This window comes from Gopherus flavomarginatus, chromosome 5 (assembly GCF_025201925.1).
Source record: "Gopherus flavomarginatus isolate rGopFla2 chromosome 5, rGopFla2.mat.asm, whole genome shotgun sequence".
Taxonomy (NCBI): Eukaryota; Metazoa; Chordata; order Testudines; family Testudinidae; genus Gopherus; species Gopherus flavomarginatus.
In genome coordinates, this window is record NC_066621.1 from 24,275,792 (window position 1) to 24,298,186 (window position 22,395).

The window sequence follows — 22,395 nt, forward strand, 5'->3', positions numbered from 1 at the left end:
GTTTCTGTTCCCTGACTAGATAACATGACATTTACAACCTTCTGCTGCCTTTGCCTGTATCAAAGCTGGTGTTGCAAAGCAGTTGTTCTTGGCTCTGAGAAAGCTGCTCTCTGGGAACATTAGCCCAGTCACGCATGCTCAGGAAAAGTAAGTGAGCAGAGTCACACTGAAAGTTTGATCATAACTCAGGAAACCAGCATTACTCACTCCTTGACCAGCAGCGCTGGGGATGGAGGAGGCTGCACAGAGGTCTTTTGGGTTGCTTTCTACTGGGAATGAAATTGACAACTTCCTAACTAGGGATTTGATAGGTGGCACAAGCGCAGTTCATGAGGGCTTGGCTGTGCCTAGAAGTAGTTTTGGGAAACTGCCATATGGAGAGAATTAGATTCTGTAGACGGGTGCCTTGCACTACCACAAAACTGGTTCCATGTTGGACCTATGAACGTTGTCAGAATCCATTTAATTTCCATCATTTACTTTATTTGGCTGCTAGCTTTTTTCTGCTTGTAACCTGCTGTCTTAAGGAAGATCTTTTATTTGTTTGTTCCAGCTGCCGACTGGGTAGCTGCTAACAAAGAACTCATTCTTTCTACCCGGTACACGATCCGCAACCTGATATCAGGAGATAGACTTCAGATTCGTGTGAAGGCAGTGAATGCTGGGGGCATGAGTGTTCCAGCTGTCCTGGAGCAGCCTGTTGTCATCAGAGAGATACTCGGTATGGTATTGTCCTCACTCTATGCAGCCCGTGTAGAAGCGACACTAGTGCAACATTATGGTAGCACAAAGAAGCACACAAGGCAGTACGTGCTCAGCTAAGATTGAATGCTCACTAACCCTTAACTCTGCCCACTGGTGCATTACAGTATGGCTTTCAATTGTGATCAAATGCTATTTCTCAAATAACAGTTATTGGGTCAAATTCAGCCCTGATGTAAATGGGTGCAACATCCATTGATTTCAGGGCACTCCGTATGGATGTCCTTGACCTTCGTCTAGACTCTTCCTCTCATGGAATGCCCATGATCTCCAGCAAAAGGCGTTCATTTGAACATTCTAAGCATTGAAATAAACCTTTGCTGTGTTATTTCAGTGTGTGCACTTACACTCCTATTTATACACTCATAATCTATTGGCTCACTTGTCCTTTGCACACTCATGTGCTGTTGCACATTCACACAGGTGTATGCGACTGCCTGTGTGCTGGAATGATGCCTGCTTATTTGCTCAGAAGAGGCAAGCACTGTCTGTGTGCAACATGGGAATGGGACTCACTTTGAACTGGCTAAAGAATCGTTATCCCACACTTAGCAAGGCTCCCATTCCTCTTGGAGGGCTATGAACATGTCACTTGTGACATGGGAATACAAAGCTGTCCAAGAGCAGAAAGGACTAAGAAATTGTTATCTGTAGCGGGGCGAGGACTCACCACTGCGGCGCCTCCTGTCGGTCGTCCTGGGAATTAGCTCTTCAGCTCTGGAGCACCCTCTGCAGGCTGTTGCCTCCCTGCTGCTGGTCCCCATGTCCCTCCCGGACCTGGTGCCCCCTGTCATCGGGCACTGCCTCTGGCAGTACACACGCTCTCAGGGTCTCCCCACCCAGGGGAACCCCCACTCACTATCCCCACCTCACCTCAGGGGCTACTGCCAGTCACCATCTAGCCCCCTTTCACTGGGGATGACTGAAGTCGATATAAGCCAATCATCACAGGCCGGGGGGTTTGGACTGGCTGCCTCTGCCTACCGTGGGCTGTACCCTTGCACCCTCATACCTTTCTGGCCTTTGACAAGGCCGCAGCCTGGGGCTTTTCTGGGCAGGAACTCCCCAGCTCCCTTGCCCTATCCCTCAGCCCCGCTCCACTCAGGTACCCTGTTCAGCTTCCCCACAGCCAGGCCCTTCTCCCTCTAGAGACAGCAAGAAACTTACTGCTCCTGGCCCACTGCCCTCTTATAAGGGCCAGCTGCGGCCTGATTGGAGCGTGGCCCAGCTGTGGCTGTTTCCCCAATCAGCCCAGGCTCACTGCTTTGCCCTGCCACCGCCCTCTCCCAGGGCTGTTTTTAAGCCCTTCTGGGCAGGAGCGGGGTTCCTGCCCCGCTACATTAACCTGTATGTTTTCATGTTCCTGTAACTCAAAGAGCTCAGTGGATTTTCTATAAACACTCCCCCTGCTAAAAAATAAATAAAATAAATTGCTCCTGAGAAACGTTAACCCTGTAGGAAAACTCCAGTAAAGCTATCAGCAGCTGAAAAAAGGGATATAAAGCTTGAATGGCCATTGCTACTCCTGTCCTGCAGTAGCCCACGTGGAGCGTGGAATGCTGAGGCCTTGTACACAGGGCTGCCCAAAGGATTCAGGGGGCCTGGGGCAAAGTGTGGGAGCTGCAGTGCTTGTACTCACCCAGAGGTGGTCCAGGTCTTTGGCAGCATTTCGGCAGCGGGGGGCCCTTCAGTCGCTCCGTGTCTTCAGTAGCACTAAAGGGTTCCCCGCCGCTGAAATGCCGCCGAAGACCCAGACCGTCGCCAGGCCAGGGCTCACAGGGCCTCTGTGGGGCCCGGGGCAAATTGCCCCACTTGCCCCCCCACCTCTGGGTGGCCCTGGCTGTACACCGTTAGCAGCAAGGCTGTGCTTCTTCCCATCAGCTCACATGGTTACAGCTCTCATGGTTTCTATGATCACTGTGGCGAGGGATTAGGATTAGACAGTTGTGCTGGTGGATGATGTTCTCTCAATGAGCCCCTCTCTCCAGCAACACAGTTGACAGCAGATGTAATGCAATTTGTAATCCCGTCAGGCAGGAGCACAAGCTGTCTCTGTGTTCACCCAAGGATTCTTTGATGGATTTGATGTATTTTGATGGCTACCGCCGCCTTAGCTGCAGTGTGTTATTAGCATATACAGGGCTTCTGGCCTCTGCCAGGATGTTGCAGGCAGTGTTGTCTAAACCTGCTCAGAGCAAGTGTACACAAACCAATGTTTAATATGCCTGCAGCCATCAGCTCCTTGTCAGCACTTGTACTCCCAGAAGCAGATCAGCTGGTAATTTTAGCTGATGTCCTAGTGCAGACAAGGCCTGTCTTAGTTCACTCTGCAAGTGAATTAAACTAAATTGAATTAAGGCCACTTATTTCCAAATGAGTGTCCACATAGGAGTTTAATGTGGTTTCACTAATCCACTGTAAATGCATACCTTTAGTTAGTTCAGATTAATTTTCCTGAGTGTCTCTGTGTAGACATGCCAGGGCTCATCCACATGGTGAGTTGCGGGGTGGGAAGCCAGGCATGTGAATCTATAGCGCACCAATTTCCATACGAACTCTGGGACTTTCACTGCGCTGTAGCAATGTGCAAATGAGGCGTTACTGCACGGCAAGCTGGTGCGCTATAGAGTCACATGCCTGGCATGCCACGCAGTGATTTCCTGTGCAGCCAAGCCCACAGAGTTTAGGGTCAGAAGAGGTCAACATCTAGTCTGAACTCCTGCATCTCACAGGCCACTAACCATCACTCAGCTGCTTTCTGAAAACACTGCCTTTTCCGAAAGCACATGCTAAATGCAGAACACTGCACTACCGTGGGCAAATGTTTGAAATCAGGCAATTCAAAGATGGGGCCTGAATAGAGCAGGGTGAAATTTTGTCGGCGAATCAAGCCATTCTTTTGCTTTTTTTTTTTTGCTGAAAAATGCATTTTTCGGGGTCCGAAACATTTGCTGAATTTGAATTTGATGAATAGTTTCAACCGGAAATTATGGTTTCAAAAGAGGTGATGTTTTTTATTTCGACTGTTTTGTTTCAAAACGTTTTCTTTAGATTTTTTTCATTCAAAACAGTGTTTCAGTTTTAAATCTATCTGGTTTAAACACACACACACACACACACACACACACACACACACTCTCTCTCTCTCTCTCTCTCTCTCTCTCTCTCTCTCTCTCTCTGGGCCAAAATTAGAATGAAAAAGAGTCGACCAACATTTGATGAAAACATTTATTTCAGAATTTTTTGATTCAGACGCCAAACCGAAAAATCCATTATTTGCTGAACGCTGCTCCTGAGCAAACAGTAACTTGGCCACCTTGCGTGGTATTTTATTTTTCTGTTATCCATGGTATGTTATCCAGTTTGATGCCTTCATGCTTATGCCATGGGACCAAGTTACAGTTTTAAGCTTCCCGGTTTCTGTTAAGCTAAAATCTCAACCAGAAAGTAGCATTAACCTAATTTTTGCATTTCATTCTAAATGTGCACCTGTCAGTGCTTTCCTCGCTGTGCTAGGAACAAAATACTGTGTATGGCTTATTAACGGTGCATGTTTGTTCTGCTAAACCCTACTGTGTGTACTGCATGCGCTTCGTCTGTTATCTTCCGTTTTCACTTATTTATTGATGCAGTTTACTTGTTTCAACAAATCATGTGAAGTGCTCTGAAGAGATTTTAAATAGCCACAGCCCCCTAGACAGACAGTTAAAAGCAGGAATGGGGAATTGTGATGTATCTGTTGGACAGTCAACACAATGCATATTTCACATGTAACTAGGGCAGGAAGAAGGGTTTCACACCTGGGGAAACAATTATCATGAGGTCTGTACCAGGGTGAGTTATAGGCGTTGAGACACATGAATTAACATTCTTTCTGGCGGGGCGGGGAGGAGGAGGGGGAATGAGATTTCTTTGTTCCACCAAGACTGATAAGTGCAAGCGTGGGCATCAGGAAAAGATTCCAGGACGAAATAGAAGCGTGTGAGAAGGAGATGCTAGCTCAGCTGTTGGGCGCAGGCCATCTGGGAATGTCAGGCATTCCTTCGCTACCCACCTCCACGGCCTGTGGTTTACTCTCACAGCTGTTTAGGCATCATTCAACTCAGATTTAACTCTAGACACAGCCCCCCATACAATATCCCTCCTAGAGGTAAGCCCCTGTATGGTTCATCCTGGGAGAGGCATATGCTTCTTTTATTATGTACTAGCAGAAACCCTTGGCCTCCAAAGGAACCGCCAACAAATGCAGCCATGGTAGAGTTACCCTGCTGCTATTTTGACTCTGGTAAAGGAGACAAGAAGTCCGTATACACTCACAAACATTTTCTGCTTCTCTCTGTTATGTTCCCCAGGGAATACAGAAGTAAGTTTCCAGCACATGGTGTTAGTGCCAGATGTTCCAGTTGGTACCCTTCACCATCCAGCCCATCTCCTCTTAGCTCACAGTCGAGCAGGGAACCCCAGCTGTGGCAGGAAATGGTGCTGCATGACTTTTAGATGTGCTCTCTCCCTTGAGTCAGTACAGAACCAATTTCCCCACTAGGAGGTGCTGTGCTAAAGGGAGGGGTGTTGGATAACTCTGTAGGGTGCACTCTCTCCAGTGAGTTAGCACTGAGCCCAATGACCCAGTGTGGTGCTAGGGGGTGCTGTGCTGCAGGGAGCAGCAAGGGTGACTCAGTAGGGGGCGCTCTCTCTGGAGCGAGTTCCAGTCCCAGCAATATAATCATAGAATCTCAGGGTTGGAAGGGACCTCAGGGGGTCATCTAGATCAACCCCCTGCTCAAAGCAGGACCAATCCCCAACTGAATCAGTTTTTAGAGTTACTTAGTACTATCCTGCAGGAGGCACAGCCCTTAAGATGCAATAAAAAAACAACACCGTGACCACCCTTGGGCAGTAACAGCTCCGCAGCCCCTGTTCATTAGAGACGGGATGTTCTGGCCCAACATCAGCCTGCCCAAGCTTCTGCTGGAGAAGCAACTCCCTGCCTGCTTCATAATCTCCTTGTGTTGTGTTACTGGTGTGAGGTGGCTGCATTTCAGTGCCAAGTCAGCCAATCCTGTGCTGCTCAGGAGGGGAGCGGTTGGGGGTATCTGGGACAAGAAGTGCTCTGGAAGGCCCAAGATCCTGCTGTAGGAACTCCTGCTGAGAGCGCGGGGTGGTGATTTCCCGAAGCGCTCATGAAAACAATGGGTGTGTGTGATGTCTGCTTTGTTCAGAGCACCCGAAGATCCGAGTGCCGCGCCATCTGCGGCAGACGTACATCCGGCCCGCTGGGGAGGTGGTGAACCTGCTAATCCCTTTCCAGGTAGGTGGTCGATGTTTCCAGTGAATGGCTCTTGGGCTTGGCCTCTGTCTATACAACAAACCCCCTCCCACGTGTGGAGATGCTGGGGAGGGGCTCCTCACTTGCAGCAGGGGGCTCAAAGGAGACTACCTCAGAACAGACAGTAGCAGACAAGTGGGGAGGAGAAAGGAAGCTTGAACTTGGTGGGGTGAAATGGGGGGTGCTAGTGGAGGGCTCCGAGGAGAACAAATGGAAAAGAGTGGTTAGCCTGCGACTCAAGCTCCCCTGGTTCAATGTCTGGCTCTGCCACAGAATCTCTGTGTTACCTTGGGCTTGTCCCTTAGTCTCTCTGTGCCTCAGTTCCCCAGCTGGCCAATGGGGACCAACAGTGCCTGCCTCCCAGGCCTGTGTGAGAGTAAGTATGGTAAAGGTTGGCAGATGCTCACAGGCATAAAGTGAGGAGAGCCAGGAAAGCACCATAGAGAAGTGTCAGCAGCTGGGGGTCACGGCCGCAATGACCCAGGTAGGAGACCTGGAGGGGAGTTTAGGCCCCCAGGACAGAACAGAAAAGACACATGCCAGAGGAAGACGAGATGAGAATGAGATGCTGCCTGGTTCTGGAGGGTTGACAAGGAGGCCTGGTTGAGAGCCCAAGTGGTGGGCTTGGGAGGTCAGCTGGGTCCATGCTACCTGGGAGAGGTCAGACTGCTGGGCGGAGATATAGGACAGGCTGGAGGGAGAAAGGAGCTCTGCCAATTACAAGGCATGGGGAAATGCCCTTTCTCCCCTCCCCAGCTCCTCGGCACCAGGTCTTAGGGGCAGCGCCCAGTGGGATTTTACCCTCAACCATGTGGGGGACACTGGGAACATATTTACTGCCCATTGACTGGGTGGGAGGGGCTAGAGCCATGCCATCGGGGTCTTCACACCTGGCAGGAGTAGGAAGGATGCTGCATCTCCAGGGCTATCCTCCATGCCCCCCGGCCCCACGGCAGAGAGAGGGGTTGGTGGGATCCCCTTGACCACCCTGCAGGGTGTGGGAGGGGGTTCCTACCTGCTCCCAGGACTGTGACTTGGGGGCTTGGATGCCACGTGCACCAGTGACTGGCTAGGACAGGGCATCCTCCAACTCTCCTTGGCCCCAACGGTAGCTGTTGGCCCCAATGCCATGTGACCAGCCTAGCGGCCCCAACGAGGGCCTAGAGTCCGACCTGTCTGTTTATCTAACCAAGCAGCTGCAAAGGTCTATTCTGCATACCCTGCGATCCTCCCTCTCTGGCTCTTGCTGGCGAGTAGGTGCCGTGCATTCTCCAGCCAGGTGCCTGGTGATGTGATCTGGGTATCATGCCAATTAAACCACGTAATTAACTGTCAGTGCCCTTCAGTAGGTGACATTCAATGCAAATACTGAGTGCTCCAGAGCAGCAAACCCCGCTGTCTGCACATTCTGGTCTCTCTAGCAAAGCCAAGAGAAAATGAGAATTTGACACTGCTGCAGCCAATTAGACTAGACAGTAAGAGTGAGTAGCCAGAGCCAGGAGCCAGGGGTGTGGGGGTGGGAATGGAGATGATCCTTTGTGGCTCCCACTAGAGGATCAGGGCCACAGGCTATACATTTTCTGATGGATGCTGTATTTTGATATCACAGCTAACGCGCTAGCCGTAGTCTTAGCATGCGTGGGCTCAGCTGGCATTGTCCTCTTGAGACTGTTGACTAGCAGCAACTGCTCCCAGATACCACAGCTGCAGGGGAGATAAGAAGACGGGCATTGGAAATGGAATCACAGCCAAGCCACAGATTCACGCACTAGGAAAAGCCCCTGCCCCCTCAAAAGCTAACATCTCAAAGGTGCTCTCAGAAGGCGCGTCTCTGCATCGCCAGTAAAGACAGCACAAGGACCACTGGCATAGAGCTGGATGGGCGGTGCCCAGCTGGTGGAATGGACCTGAATTGCTCTCTTGAGCTTTCTCCTCCACCTTTGTCCTAGGGAAAGCCGAGGCCCCAGGTGAGCTGGAGCAAAGATGGCCAGCCTCTGGATCCCAAGAGGGTGACTGTGCGCAATGGTGACAGGGACACCATTTTCTTCATTCGCAAGGCAGAGCGCAGTGACTCTGGCCAGTACCAGCTGAGCGTCAAGATAGACAGGCTGGAGGACAAAGCTACCATTGACATCCGTGTGATCGGTAAGAAGGTGCAAGCACTGGGCGCTGATCGGTGCCTGGATGGAGCTTTGCAGCCTCTGCTGGCTCTCATGGGCCTGCAGCCATCAAGCAAGATTCCCTGCAGCATAGGGCCCTAGAATTCACTTCTGCCCCATGGCAGCTCCAGCTGGGATAGCCAAGCCCTGGTGTGGCTGGGGATGGAGTTGCCAGCCAGACTCCCTGCTAGCCAGCACTCAGCAATCGGAGGAGAGATCACAGGGCAGAGCAGTGTGTGCGGTGGCCTTATGTGTGAGACTTTTCCTTATGGCTGCGATGATTTAGTTGGGAATTGGTCCTGCTTTGAGCAGGGGGTTGGACTAGATGACCTCCTGAGGTCTCTTCCAACCCTAATCTTCTATGATTCTATAGATTCATAAGAGATGGGGCAGTTTCTGGATGAGAGACCACCAAGTGTTCCCCTAGTTACTCCCACCCTGTTACCGAAATACTGGGTTTGCCTAGCTGAGAGCCAATAACAGTCTGACAGGGATAAGGAAAAGATGCTTTATTTTGCAGAAGAAAGGAGAGCCCTGTATCTTGGTACAAAAGATTTTGCCTTACACAAATTTTACAAACTTTTTATATACTTTTAGACAAAGACCTTTGCGTGTTAACACTTGATTGGTAGGTGTTAAACCCCGCACTTTGTTATTTGGTTAGTAAAAACTGGTTTGAAGCAAGTTTTCTCTGCTTTGAGGCAGAAGAGAAAAGATAGTTTAAAAGGTTAGGTTACTGTGTCCGTGAGGCTTTTGCTTTTCCCTACTGGCTGCTTGTAAGCTGTTAAGGGGGCTACTAGAAACTTTAACAGTCCCCCCTTTGGGCCTGACAATCCCAGATTGTCAGGCCCGTTATGTAATTTACGATTAAGCTGAAGAGACAGGTGCTGGGTTTTTTTATGGACAGCAGAGCCTTTGGTTATAGTATTACACAGATTTATTATTGCATAACAAGCAGTACCTGCTGGAATGGCAGTTAGGATTGTATGAGGGTTAGGTACCACATTGTGTTTAGCCTAAATGACTTTATTTACTGCACCTACATTTTGGACAAATTGGTATACCAGGTTTTTTTTTTTTGGATGTAGGTTAGGTTTTTTAACAGGCAGAATGGGGGTATTGAAAGGGGACTTAGTGCGAACAAACACTTTTAACCGCAGGAATGTGTTGATAAGATTTTGGAGGCCCAACAGAGCTTTTTGGGGGATGGGATACTGACGAATTTGAGGAATGTCAATGTCTGGCTTTAGGGTTATTTGTACCGACTCTGTCCGAAGAGTGCCCAAGTTTGCCTTTGAAGTGCCCCACAGGGAGGCATGTGCCTTTTGTTTGAGTTGTTTAGGCAGGTTTATTGGGCCCGCAGGCAGAATCGGGTTTTTGGTAGCCTGAGTTAATGTGGCATATAGCTGGGGGAGTTGATTTTGAGGCAACCAAAGAATGATTTTATTATTTGAAAAGAAAATTTGAGCACGTAATTTACACAGCAGGTTTTTGTTTAGAAGGTTAACTGGGGAATTAGGAGCTAGCAAAAAGGCATGGGAGGCTGAAACACCAGAGATTTTTACAGCAGCCTTTTGCAGTACAGGACACTTAAATGACTTACCGCCTATACCCATTATTGGAATGCTTTTATTTGTAAGGTTTTTTGTTTTTTTTGGCTTGGCAGTAACAGTAGAGAGGGCAGCCCCTGAGTTTAAAAGACAAGAATAAGCAGGTTTTTTTAGAGTTAAACGGACCTGGGGGTTTGTGGAGGAACAAACATAAGTGGTAAAGTTATTTGAATAGGTAACAAGTGGACCCCCGAGTTGCCGTTATTTTTTACTATTGACAGCATTTGTTTTTTTTAAAGTCATCTGGTGTTGAGGTTGGGGCTGTCATCCGGTACATTGGTTTGGGCACTTTTTTTTTAGTGACCAAGCTGCTTACAGTAATGACATATGTTATTAGCGCGGCTTGGGGCCCCCCTGTGATTTGCTTTTGGTTGCCATTTGGGGGGCGGGGGTTGCCTTTTTTTTTGTTTTTTACTTTTAGCGTTTACAAGGGCTGCTAGCATTCTTACCTGTTTGGTTTTTTGTACTTTATTTTTTGTGTGATATACACGGGTGGCCACGCTTACCAGTTTTTTTAGGGATTTTTTTTTAGCGCCCTTGAGCTGCTGCAACCGCTTTTTAATGTTTGGGGCTAACTGAGAGATAAAAACGAGCCTGACCGTGGACTGTGTGTCCGCAGCCTTGGGGTTTATGTTAGTACAAGTACAAAATGCTTTACAAAGTTTTTTATAAAAGTTGGAAGGGTGGTTTTTTTTTTTTTTTTTGCACAGTGTTATGGAACTTAGACCAATTTAGAGGGCTTTTTTTGCTTGTTTTATACCTGTTAAAATATAGTTTAGGAATTTTTTTAAGTTTCCCTGGTGGGCTGAATTATTTGGGTTTTATTGAGCAGGGTTAGTAAGAGCTATAATATTGTGCCCGTTACCGGCAGCCTTTGCAGCCTTTCGGGCTTCCCTTAAGACCCACTTTTTTTTTTTGTGTGTGCAGTAGGCAATTTAAAAGTTGGCCCACGTTTTGCCAGTTAGGTTTATGAGACTGAAAAATGGCACGGACTTGCCTATGAACGACGTTTGGGTTGTTTTTGAGGCGAGGCGTAGTGGTTTGCCAGTTTATAAGATTTGCAGTAGTAAAAGGGACATGGGCATAACGGTTTACAACCTTTTTATTTGTAGTGGGTACCAGGATGGTCTGAAGGGGTGCCTGGATATTAACTATATATATTTTTTATAGACTGCTTTGTGTTTTGTACGAGACAGATTAAGGACGGTGGACAGAGAAGAAGTGTACCCACTACCCGTCGCTCCACTAGTTGATTTATCAACTTGAATTGTGGCTTCCTCAGTTTTCGGTGGCGGGGCTGCTGTCTCGGGCCCTGTAGAGGAGGGAACCAGGTTCACCACAGCCAGTGGTATTATTGCCGGGGGTGGCCGCAGTTTAGGACAATACATGGGTGGGGGGGTATTTTTCCAACAGTCAGCTTCGTGAGGGGCAGAAGCTTTCGGGAATAGAGGGGCCTGAATTTGTACCTTTTTAAAGCGACGATGAGCCTCTCCGTCCCACAAAAACCAATAGTTCATTTGACCTGGCGCCTGATTCTTTAATATCAGGCGCAAAGGGGTTAAATGAGTTGGAAAATTAAAGGAGCCAAACTTGGGCCATGCAGTCCCCAGGGCTAGCCAATTTTGGGTGCAAGGTTGTAAAAAGTGCTTTTTTGACATTTTTTTTTGAACACTGGGCAGGGGCCATTTACTTAATATATAATTTAAAGGGCTATTTTTAGAGGGTTTACCCAGAGACCCACCCATTTGTTTTTTGACACTTAAACAGAGAATTACACAGAGAGCAGAGGGAATTATGGTTTAATTTAGAATTTTTTACTTTTATTACACTGACTGCTACAGGGGACGGGACAGAAGGATCTCAATTCGACCTTAGAGCTTTATTGCACGCTATGGCTTTTAGCCTGAGGAATTACGAACGAGAGGTTTAGTTTCGCCCACACACCTAACGCCCAAATGTATACAGCAGAAAAACAGTAACCGGTTAACCAAAACAGAACAGAACTAGAACCAGATAGTGTTTTTTAATTTTATTAGGGCTTACCTTATTGGAGCACAAACCCCAGGGGCGCGGTCAAGTGAGGAAGAGGGGTTAAGCACCCCAGTGGTGCTACTCCTAGTTCGCCGCAGCCGTTCGGAGTCCGATGTTAGAGCTAGGAGAGTTCCATCTGGGTCGCCAGAAACTGTTACCGAAATATCGGGTTTGTCTAGCTGAGAGCCAATAACAGCCTGACAGGGATAAGGAAAAGATGCTTTATTTTGCAGAAGAAAGGAGAGCCCTATACCTTGGTACAAAAGACTTTGCCTTACACAAATTTTACAAACTTTTTATACACTTTTAGACAAAGACCCTTGTGTGTTAACACTTGATTGGTAGGTGTTAAACCCCACACTTTTGTTATTTGGTTAGTAAAAACTGGTTTGAAGCAAGTTTTCTCTGCTTTAAAACAAAAAAAAATAGTTTAAAAGTTTAGATTACTGTGTACGTAAGGCTTTTGCTTTTCCCTACTGTTTGCTTGTAAGATGTTAAGGAGAGTTACCAGTAACTTTCACAACCCCATACTGATCCACAGTGCCACAGACAATCCATGGACTCAGCAAAGCAGCTGCCATCTCTGCAGGCAGGTGGCTGTGTGAGCTCTCTGTCCACTGCTGTGAGCCGCTGTGCCCACCCTGTACCTACCAGGGGATGGCCTCAGTGGCTGAAATGAACCTTTGGTTGTCATTGCAGAGCAGCCAGGCCCTCCAGAGAACCTGAAGCTGGTTGACGTGTGGGGGTTTAACGTGGCGCTAGAGTGGAGTCCGCCGAAGGACAACGGCAACACAGCACTCAAAGGATACACGGTCCAGAAATCAGACAGGAAGAGCGGGGTGAGTCTGCGGTGGCTGCCTGGAGTACCTCTGTCATAAACAGATAGTAGGAGTTAATAGAACAGAAGTACTTTTATATCTCTTTTGCTTGTAAAGGGTTAACAAAATCAGGAGCCTGGCTGTCACCTGACCAGAGGACCAATCAGGGGACAGGATACTTTCAAAACTTGAGGGAGGGAAGTTTGTGTGTGTGCTGTTAGTTTTTGGTTGTTGTTCACTCTGTGGGCTCAGAGGGACCAGATTTGCAACCAGATTTCTCTCCAGTCTCTCCGATACAGGCTCTTATAAGTTCAGAATAGTGAGTACTAGGTAGATAAAGTGAGTTAGGCTTATGGTTGTTTTCTTTATTTGCAAATGTGTATTTGGTTGGAAGGAGTTCAAATTTGTATTTTGCTGAAAAGATTTTAATTTGTACTTGTATACTTAGGCTGGGAGGGTATTCCCAGTGTCTATAGCTGAAAGACCCAGACCCTGTTCCATTTTTTAAAATTTACAAAGATAATTTTTACTGTTTTTTCTTTCTTTAATTAAAAGTTTTTCTTGTTTAAGAACCTGATTGTTTTTTTATTCTGGTGAGACCCCAGGGGACTGGGTCTGGATCCACCAGGGAACTGGTGGGGAGAAAGGAGGGAAGCGGGAGAGAAAGGTTAATTTCTCTCTGTGTTAGGATTACTTTCTCTCTCAGGAAGAATCTGGGAGGGGAAGAGAGAAGGAGGGGGGAAGGTGCATGTTCCTCTCTGTTTCAAGATTCAAGGAGTTTGAATCACAGTGATCTTCCAGGGAGGGGAAGCCTGGGAGAGGCAACGGTGGGGGAAAGGGTTTACTTTCCTTGTGTTAAGATCCAGAGGGTCTGGGTCTTGGGGGTCCCCGGGCAAGGTTTTGGGGGGACCAGAGTGTACCAGGCACTGGAATTCCTGGTTGGTGGCAGCGCTACAGGTTCTAAGCTGGTAATTGAGCTTAGAGGAATTCATGCTGATACCCCATCTTTTGGACGCTAAGGTTCAGAGTGGGAAATTATACCATGACAACCTCTCTGAGCAGCGAGACCTGGGATGAGTGTGCGGCTTGAGCTGAGTCAGACGCTGCGGACTGTGATACAGTGCTCATGGCAGCGGGGGGTGGCGGATGCGGGGGGTTGGTGTCAATAGCCATAGAAACTCCCCCAGCAGGCAGAGCCGTGGAGATGAAGCCCCGCCCTCCAAGGTCCATTTGTGTGGTGTGGGGGAGTCCGCATGTCGCGGCGCAGGAGAGGTTTGCACAGGATGTTCTTGGGTGCCTCCGAAATGGTTTGGTTCCCAGCTCTGCATGTGTTCGGTTATTTGCACAATGGCCCCAGGCAGGATCTGGGTCCCGTTGGGCCGGGTGCTGTACGGACAGGCTTGCAGGCGAAGGCAAGACAAAGTGGCTGTAACAGACAGCTGGAAAGAATGGGGTTGGGGGTGGCTCAGGCCTTTACCCAGGCCAGATCTGTTCACAGTGAGGTGGTTTGAAATCAGCTATTTCTAAAAAATAACAAAGCGAGCGAGAAATCAGGTCTCAGGTCCCTACAGACCCGACGGTCTCAACCGGGAATTGCCCATAGGTGGCCCAGTGGGGTGAGCCTTGGAGAGGGGCTTGAAAGAGGCTAGGGAAGAGGTCGGTCCAGGAGGACATTGCCCTCCCCAGGGGGTGCGCTGAAGAAGATGCGCTGGTGGGTTTGGCAGTGGAGGTTGGCGCTGTAGGGGCAGCAGAGTGGGGGAAGTCAGGGCCGTGTGGTGTGGATAAGCAAGGAGGCGTTAAGCAGTGTACGACCTGAAAGGAAAGGAGCAGAAGCTTGTGTGTGATGACATGGAGAAAGGGGAGCTGGTGGTGGGGAGTAGGGCTCGGACGAGTGACGTGGGCAGAACCACCTGCCATGGAGATGGTCCGACAAGTGGAGTTTTCCCGGGGAAGCACTCTGAACCGGACACAGAGGTGCCGTGCCTATAGCTGTGAGTAGCCCAGCCCTGGACCCAGGGTTGAGCAGGAGGCGGGTGCGCTTCCGATGTGAGCAGAGAGTCACTGCCAGGCCCCTCACTACCCAGTGCTCAAGCCTCATGGTGCAACGGGGCGCAGACCCGGGCCATAAGCTGTCTCAGTGGGGCGCATAGTTAGTACCACTTGGGGACCACCCCCGATTGGCTGCTTTTCCCATTTACCCACCTCCTGGGGAAGAGCAGCCAATCAGATCTGTGCAGGAGGTAGACAGGGTTCTGTCCCCACTCCCAATGATGTGACACCTTATCAAGGGGGGTGGGGAGAGCAGAGAGTCCCCAGCAGCTCAGCGCAGCTCCACTTCCCCACCCCCTCTTCTCCTTGTAAACAACGGGGTCTCTTCCTCTGCCTCTCCCCTCCCTGCATGCAACGTCCTGCCTGGAGCGGGGAGAGGGGCCCCCACTGCAGCCCCTCCCCAGGCCTGGGAGAATGGGGTGAAGACCCCAGGAGCTGCAGAAGGAGAGATGTGGCAGAACAGATGCAGAGACAGAGTTGATGGGAGGACAGAATTGATTTGGGTGTTGGGGGGTGGGATTAATTGCTGGGCGGAGGAAGATGTAAGGGTGATGGCAGTTCCCTCCACCCGCCACTTTCCCCCCCAGACCTTTAAGCACTGTTGCTGCTGAAGGAGGTCACAGGAGGGACTGGCCCGAGGAAGCATTTGGGGATACAGAAGAGGAGGGTGGGGGTGGGGAGGAGGCATGCCAGTTTCAGCACCTCTTGCTTTTCAGTCTTTAAAGTAGTGCAGCCCCCTTGCCCATCCCCCACAGGCACCTGTTGAAAGCCCAGTCACTGCTGAATGATGCTTGGGCGCAGGCGAAAGGGAGAATGTCATGCAGGCGAGACCTGCTGAGCCAGGCACAAGGGCAACTGTTCTCTGTTGTGTCAACAACTGCAGCCTCCCATGAGCAAAGTGCTTACCCTGTGCATTAAAGGCTCACACTGGCTGAGGGCTGACTGCCATGCCTTGCCTATCTTGCTAGGGGCGTTCAGGGGCTTGTACTTTTTGTAGCAGAGGGAAGATTCTCCACCACCACAACGTCAAGGCGCAAGTCATTAGGCTGTGTAGTGGGGTGATGCTCACCTCCACAGCGCCTCCTGCTGGCCTTTCAGGGAATTAGCTCACCAGCCTCCGCAGTGCCCTCTGCCAGCCAGTGTCTCACCATTTGCTGGCCCCCGTGTCCCTCCTGGACCCCATTTCTCTTGCAGGTTGCCCCCTGGCAGTACCCACACAGTATCTGGGTCTCCTCACCCAAGGGAACCCCCACCCACTATCCACACCTTGCCTCAGTATCAGGCTACTGCCAGTCACCATCTAGCCCCTGCTCACTGGGGCGGACTGCAGTGTACAAGCCACTCATCACAGGCAAGGGGGGTTTGGACCTGCTGCCTTGGCCTACCCCCAGGGCTGCCCTCTGCAACCCCAGTCCCCTTCTGGGTCTTTACCAAGGCCTGCAGCCTGCAAGGTTTCCAAGCCAGAGCTCCCCAGCCACTCTGGTCTTTCCCCAGCCCTGCTCCACTCTAGGTACACTGTGAATTCCTAAGCAGCCAGGCCCTTCCCTCTCTAGAGGCAAAGAGAGACTGATTCTGCTCCTGGCCCACTGCCCTCTTTTAAGGGCCAGCTGAGCCTAGATTGGGGCGTGGCCACAGCTGAGCCTGCTTCTCCAATTAGCCTGGAACTGCTTGCTCCCAGCCACAACCCTCTGCTGGGCTGTTTTAACCCCTTTACGGCCGTAGTGGGTGACCACCCCACTACAGGCTGGTATCTCAGTAACTACCTAAGCTATCAAGAATGGCATCTTCTGTCAGTGCATTTTTTTCTGCAGCTCGCCAGCAAAACGTCCCCAAGTCGTTCTCGAGGTTATCCCAAGGGGAGGCAAATCTGCCCAGCTATGTACCAGAGGTTTGCACAGAGAAGACACCCACATGTCACCTCCTGGCAGAAATCAGAGTTGTGGCCTGTGCTGGTTTTTGTTTTTCACCTGCCCTACATGTAATAGGTTAAAATAACAGTCGAGAGGAAGATATCAGGGTCCACCCACTTCAGAGTTGCCCAGATGAGGAATCTCTTTCAGTTCCTAGTGGGTGTCTACACTGCAGCTAGCCCCTCCCTGTTGCTCCCACTGCTGTGGCTACATGGCTTATTTTCGGCTGTAAGGTGGCCCCCAAGACCTGAGTAATGGGACAGGCCCTGGATTCTTTACTGGGCGAGATAAACTGGCCATCAACAAGTTTAGGCTTGAAATTAGGCGAAGGTTTCTAACCATCAGAGGAGTGAAGTTCTGAAGCAGCCTCTCAACGGGGGCAGTGGGGGCAAAAAAAAGCCTAACTGGTGTAAAGGCTGAACTTGATAAGTTTCTGGTAGGGATGGTGTGAGGAGTCTGCCTACAGTGGCATGGAGCTAATCTGTGACTGCTAGCAGCCAATACCTCCAACGGCTGGAGATGGGCCACCAGATGGGAAAGGCTCTGAGTTACTACAAAGAATTCCTTCCCATGTGTCTGGCTGGTAGGTCTTGTCCACATGCTCAGGGTCTAACTAATCACCATGTTTGGGGTTGGGAAGGAATTTCTGCCCCCAGGTCAGATTGGCCAAGACCCTGAGGGGTTTTCGCCTTCCTCTGCAGCATACGGCACGGGTCCCTTGCAGGTTTAAACTAGTGTCAGTGGTGGATTCTCTTTAAATCATGATTTGAGGACTCCAGTAACTCAGCCAGAAGTGATAGGACTATTGCAGAGGTGGGTGGGTGAGCGTTTGTGGCCTGCGGTGTGCAGGAGGTCAGATGAAATGACGGCCCCTTCTGGCTTTTAAGTCAATGAGCTCTGTCTTTGCCATGCCGCCCTCCAGCTGGGGCGCTGGAGCCAGGGGCAGATGTGAGACTGAATGGATGGGCTGGAGGAGTTTTGAGAAACATCTGGGAGATGGCAGCTGAAGCCATCAGAACACATAAGGTCACCCAGGATGAAGGGAGAAGAGGAGAAGCCCCTAAGGGACACTCGTGGACAGTGGTTGGGAGGAGACACAACAGGCGACACTGAGGGAGTGGCCAGAGAGGTGGGAGGAGAACCAGATGTGCCTGGGGAGAGGCAGCTGAGACACGTGGTGCAATCAACAGGATCAGAGATGATGGGAAGATCCAGGGAGATGAGACTGGAGAAGGGGCCAGGTGGCCATTGGGTGGCTTGGGTGAGATGTTAAAGCCAAACTGCCAAGGCTGCATGTCTGAGGATCTTGGATGTGAGGAGTGGGCGGGGAGGCTCAAGAGAGGGATTATGAGAGGGGAGATGGGATGATGTTAAAATCCAGGAGAAAAGAGCCCGTGGAGAGCGACAGGCTGATGGAGGGTGTTGGGAAGGTCAGGAGGGGCTAAGGTCAAGGGGCCAGCAGAGGTCTGAGGAGAGCAGAAGGGCCAGGCCACCATCAGGCCCTGGGGTGAGCAGGATTCGCTGAGGGAGGGATGGAGGGCAGGGGAGGGGGCTTACACTAAGAGGGGGGGCGTACGCGAGTGGGTTTGAGGAGAGGGTGAAGGTGGAGCAGGACGATGGCCGGGAGTGGCATGGAGCAGGGAGACAGCAGTTAATGCAGAGATGAGGAGGAGAGAACAGATGGGGCAGGGCGTGGAGGGTGAAGCTGGTTGCCATGCTGGCTTGGGCGGCGCGTCCATCTAGGGAACCTCAGCTCCTGCCCGGCACCTCACGGGAGGGTGAAGGCCTCGGCCAAGCTGGGTTCGGCTCCTCAAGGCAGAGGGGCTGCAGTGGGGACGCTACAGGGATGCAGGTGTGGAAAGACCGACTTGGTGCCTGGGTAGAGCCAGGGCCCAGGGCTCCCCCCAGGGTCTGGGCTAAGAGGCTGCCTGCCAACCTGTGCTGTAACCATGGCAGGGGGTTGGCCCCATTCTCCCAGCACTGGGGCTTGCAATGGGAAGACCGCCGGGGGCTGAGTGGTGTTCACCATGCCCTGCACTAACTGCCTGGCTTCCCTCTGCTTTCAGCAATGGTTCACCGTGCTGGAGCGCTGCCCCCGGCCCAGCTGCACCGTCTCCGACCTCATCATTGGCAACAGCTACTCCTTCCGGGTGTTCTCGGAGAACGCCTGTGGGTACAGCGCCACGGCGGCCGTCACCACGGAGCTGGCCCACATCCGGAAACCAGGTTGGTGCTGGGGACGCCCAACAGGCAGCAGCGGCCAGGCTGGGAGGAGGTGCTCTCCCTGAGAGGTGGCCAGTGGCCAATGGGGGGGCCAAACAGCTTGGCTGGGAAAGCTGCTGCTGGCGGCAGCTCCGCAATGCTGATGTGAGTAAAAGGAGGAGGCCCAGGGTTTTCTAGACATCAAAAGATTGCAGCATTCAGGTCCAATGACTCATGCCCTGCCAGGCTCGAAATGGGAGTGCTCTCCCATTAGAACAGGGGGAGTCTTAGCACAGCCCTTATTCCTGACCCCCCAAGAGCCTGTGGTAGCGGACGGTACTGTGTGAAAAGCACACAGCTAGCTTAGAGCACTTTGGGGAAGCTCTGTGGCCCTCTTTGGGATCTGTAACACTGGATTCAGCCCCTAGCTTCAAAGGCAGAAGGATATGAAAAACCGTCCCAATAAATATTCTCTTAAACCTGTCTAAAATAGCTTTTTTCCCCAGGAGGGATGGTCTCCCTTGTAATTTCTCCCCCATCCATAGCTTTCTCTCCTGTGATCTCCTGCCAGGTAGCATGGGGTGGCATGGCCTCAGAGCTGCTCTCCCAGCATAAGATGTTAGCCCCCTGAGACAACAATGGAGGCTATTGTGGGGGATGGTGTGGGGTTGTGTTCTCCTGGGCTGGTACAGAGCAGGGGGCGGGGACACATTCCAGAGATCAACTCTTGGCTGAGGCTCAGCGTTTGCTTCTGTTCCTCGGAGGAGGGAGTTCTGGAGTATTCAGTGCTTCTCTGCCAAGGGTGCCCCGAGCCCCACGGCTGCCTGGCCCGAGCACCAGGGCACAGGCAGCCGCTGTTGTGACCTGCTGTTTGTTTCCTAGAAATTGCTTACAAGCCCGAGAAGTACTCGGGCCGGGACTTCTCTGAACCTCCCAAATTCACCCAGCCCTTGGCGGACAGGTCCACCACCAGAGGCTACAACACTCAGCTCTTCTGCTGCGTCCGGGCCTTCCCCAAGGTGAGACTCCACTCTTTCCTCACCCCGCCTTTCCTCTGCCCTCCCTCATACGTCTCTTCACAAGGTGGGTGCCTGAGCAGCCACCGGATCCTGCAGCGTTACTGTGCAGGGTGCTTGGGTGGCACCCGGTGGCTGGCGGGCAGGAAGGAGTGGGCTCGAAGGCTGCTCCGTGAGTGGGGTTGGTGTCTCAATGGGCCAGAGGAGTTATCTGAGAGCACTGGGAATGCAGCGCCTCATTTTGGCAGGTATGGGGAGTGCACCAAGCCTGTGAGGGGTGCAGAAATTCTGCCTGGGCTCTCCAGCCACGTGCAGCACGCTCCTTGCCTAGACTTTCCTACTGCCTTAAAGAAGAAGCAGCTGGAACATAGGGCCAGCAGCTAGGGGACCTGGGTTCTAATCCTGCTGGTGCTGTTTATTTACCATATGGCCTCAGGCAAGACACTTCACCTCAGCCTTGATTTTTCCATGTCTTAAATGAGGCTAGTCATACTTGCCTGCTTCCCAGTGGGGCTGCAGAGGGCAAGTGTGTTAGTATCTAGGGTGCCCCTCTCCATGGCATCAGGGTATTTTACCACGGCAAAGGGAACCGTGCCACCTGTGTGATTAACCCACTCATCTGCTGCGCCAAAGCCCCATTACACACGCACATGGGGAGCTGCCCCATTGCCCCATCAGTGATGGGCATGGAGCCCTGGACAGCTGTTCCCCCAAAGGCCCTGCTGCATGCCCTGAGGGTCCTATCCAGAAACTGACAGATCACACCAGCTGGGTGGCTTCTAATTCACCACGGCATAGGAGCTCTTCAAAGGTCTCACTGTCAGGACCAGTGCAGAAAAGCCATGAAGACAACCAGAGGCAGAGCACTGGCTACAGAAAGAAGCTTTGGGCTGGTGAGGTGCCACCAGCTGCCGTGAGCAGCTGTTCAGGAAATGAGCTCATTTCTACAGCTAATGAGACCCGCTGCCTTTCAGCCCAAAATCATCTGGCTGAAAAACCAGACGGAGATTCGGGAAGACCCCAAGTACATCGCAGTGATCAACGAGGGGGTTTGCTCGCTGGAAATCCGTAAACCCAGCCCATTCGACGGTGGCGTGTACACCTGCAAAGCGGTCAATCCCCTCGGGGAAGCCTCAGTGGACTGTAGGCTTGATGTGAAAGGTAATGCTGGTGGGTTGGTGGCCCTTGTGGCTCTGTTCCTTGTCCCAGCACTGGGGTTGCTTGTCTGAAAACCACAGCCTGAGCTGTCCAGGTGCCTGGGTCCTACTGAGATCTGGGGCATTAGACCTCTTTAAATCTCAACCCTGCATGTTTTATTGAAGCCCACCGCACTGCATTGGAATCTACTCCTGCCTCACTGTATGTAGGGGAAGTCTGACGGCTGCCATCTTGGGAGACAGCAGGGATTGAACTGGCACCCTCCAGAGCTAAAAGCATGAGTGGCTCCAGTTTGAGCTAGAGTCAAAACTCCCTCCCTGTCCCCTAACAGTCTGTCACAGCAGGGGACCTGTACTACCCACTCCTTGTGGGTGACATGAATGTGTCAGGGCTGTATCTGCCCCGGATTTAGAAAGATAGGCAGCAGGCTCTAATTAGGACATTCCCAGCATCTTCTACAGCCCTAGAGATAGATGCTACCCTCAATGCAGAACAGGCGGTGACCCCATGAGCACCCTGTCCCCATAGGGAAGGGGTCCCAGGCTGGCCCTTCATTAGTACTTTGGGACAGAGGAGGGCCATATAAGCACCTAGATGGGTTGGGTGGGGCATACATCTTCAAGAGCCCATCGGGTGGAGACTGCCGGGTGGACACTGTTAATAGGAGAGCCAGCGAGAGCCCATTCCCAAGGGCTCAGCATCCTCAGCTGTGCCCCAGTTTTCCAAAGCACTCAGCACCCCCCATGAACATGTGGCCAGAACTGTTGTGATGCAGAAACCTGTCCACCAATGCGGGGCCTACGTCCCTCTCCGGGCCACAATCTCATTGCCATTCTCTGAGCCTTCCCAGCTCGCTGCCCAGGGCGGGTAAGAGGGGAGTGCTCAGGCTGGAAGGCCTCAGGGTTTCCAGTAGAACTTCCCTTTCCATCTCACGTTGCCTTTGTGTACAAGGCCCAGTGCCCAGATGCTACCGTGATGGGTGCCCACGGCTGCGGCTAGCTGGGCCGGTTTTGTGCCTGGCTCCCTCAAACGCCGCTGGCTGGAATGAGGAATGGTCCCGTGGTGAGCCCGATCATGTGCCCTCCCTCTGGAGCGCCGCAGCCTCACCGTATTTCTCCGCTGGTCCCTCTTAAAGCTGAGCTCTGCCTCTGGGCTATTAGGCTCCAGCGGTGGCAAAGAGCCTCCTGCTATACTGGGCTTTGTAACAGCTGTGCTAGGGCTTCAGGCTGGCGTGGTGACCAGCCAGCCAGAGCCCATCTGCTGAGCTGCCCACAGTGCAGAGAACCAGGAGCGCTGGCTGGTGATCAGGCAGTGGCACACATGGGCACCTCCATTGGGAAAGCTGAAAGTAGGA

At 51.5% G+C, this 22,395-nt stretch overlaps 1 protein-coding gene across 4 annotated transcripts in view; it reads left to right on the plus strand.

The window, feature by feature from the left end:
- MYBPH (myosin binding protein H) overlaps nucleotides 1–22,395 on the plus strand; it is a 32,307-nt gene that overhangs the window by 7,245 nt on the left and 2,667 nt on the right. For 3 of the 4 annotated variants that reach the window (XM_050956257.1, XM_050956255.1, XM_050956256.1), the window contains exons 3-9: nucleotides 554–721; nucleotides 5,982–6,070; nucleotides 8,038–8,233; nucleotides 12,588–12,727; nucleotides 18,732–18,891; nucleotides 19,750–19,886; nucleotides 20,858–21,044. In XM_050956257.1, coding sequence (XP_050812214.1) covers nucleotides 554–721; nucleotides 5,982–6,070; nucleotides 8,038–8,233; nucleotides 12,588–12,727; nucleotides 18,732–18,891; nucleotides 19,750–19,886; nucleotides 20,858–21,044 — 1,077 coding nt within the window. The remainder of the gene's footprint in view (nucleotides 1–553; nucleotides 722–5,981; nucleotides 6,071–8,037; nucleotides 8,234–12,587; nucleotides 12,728–18,731; nucleotides 18,892–19,749; nucleotides 19,887–20,857; nucleotides 21,045–22,395) is intronic. The other variant, XM_050956258.1, reaches the window with a different exon arrangement.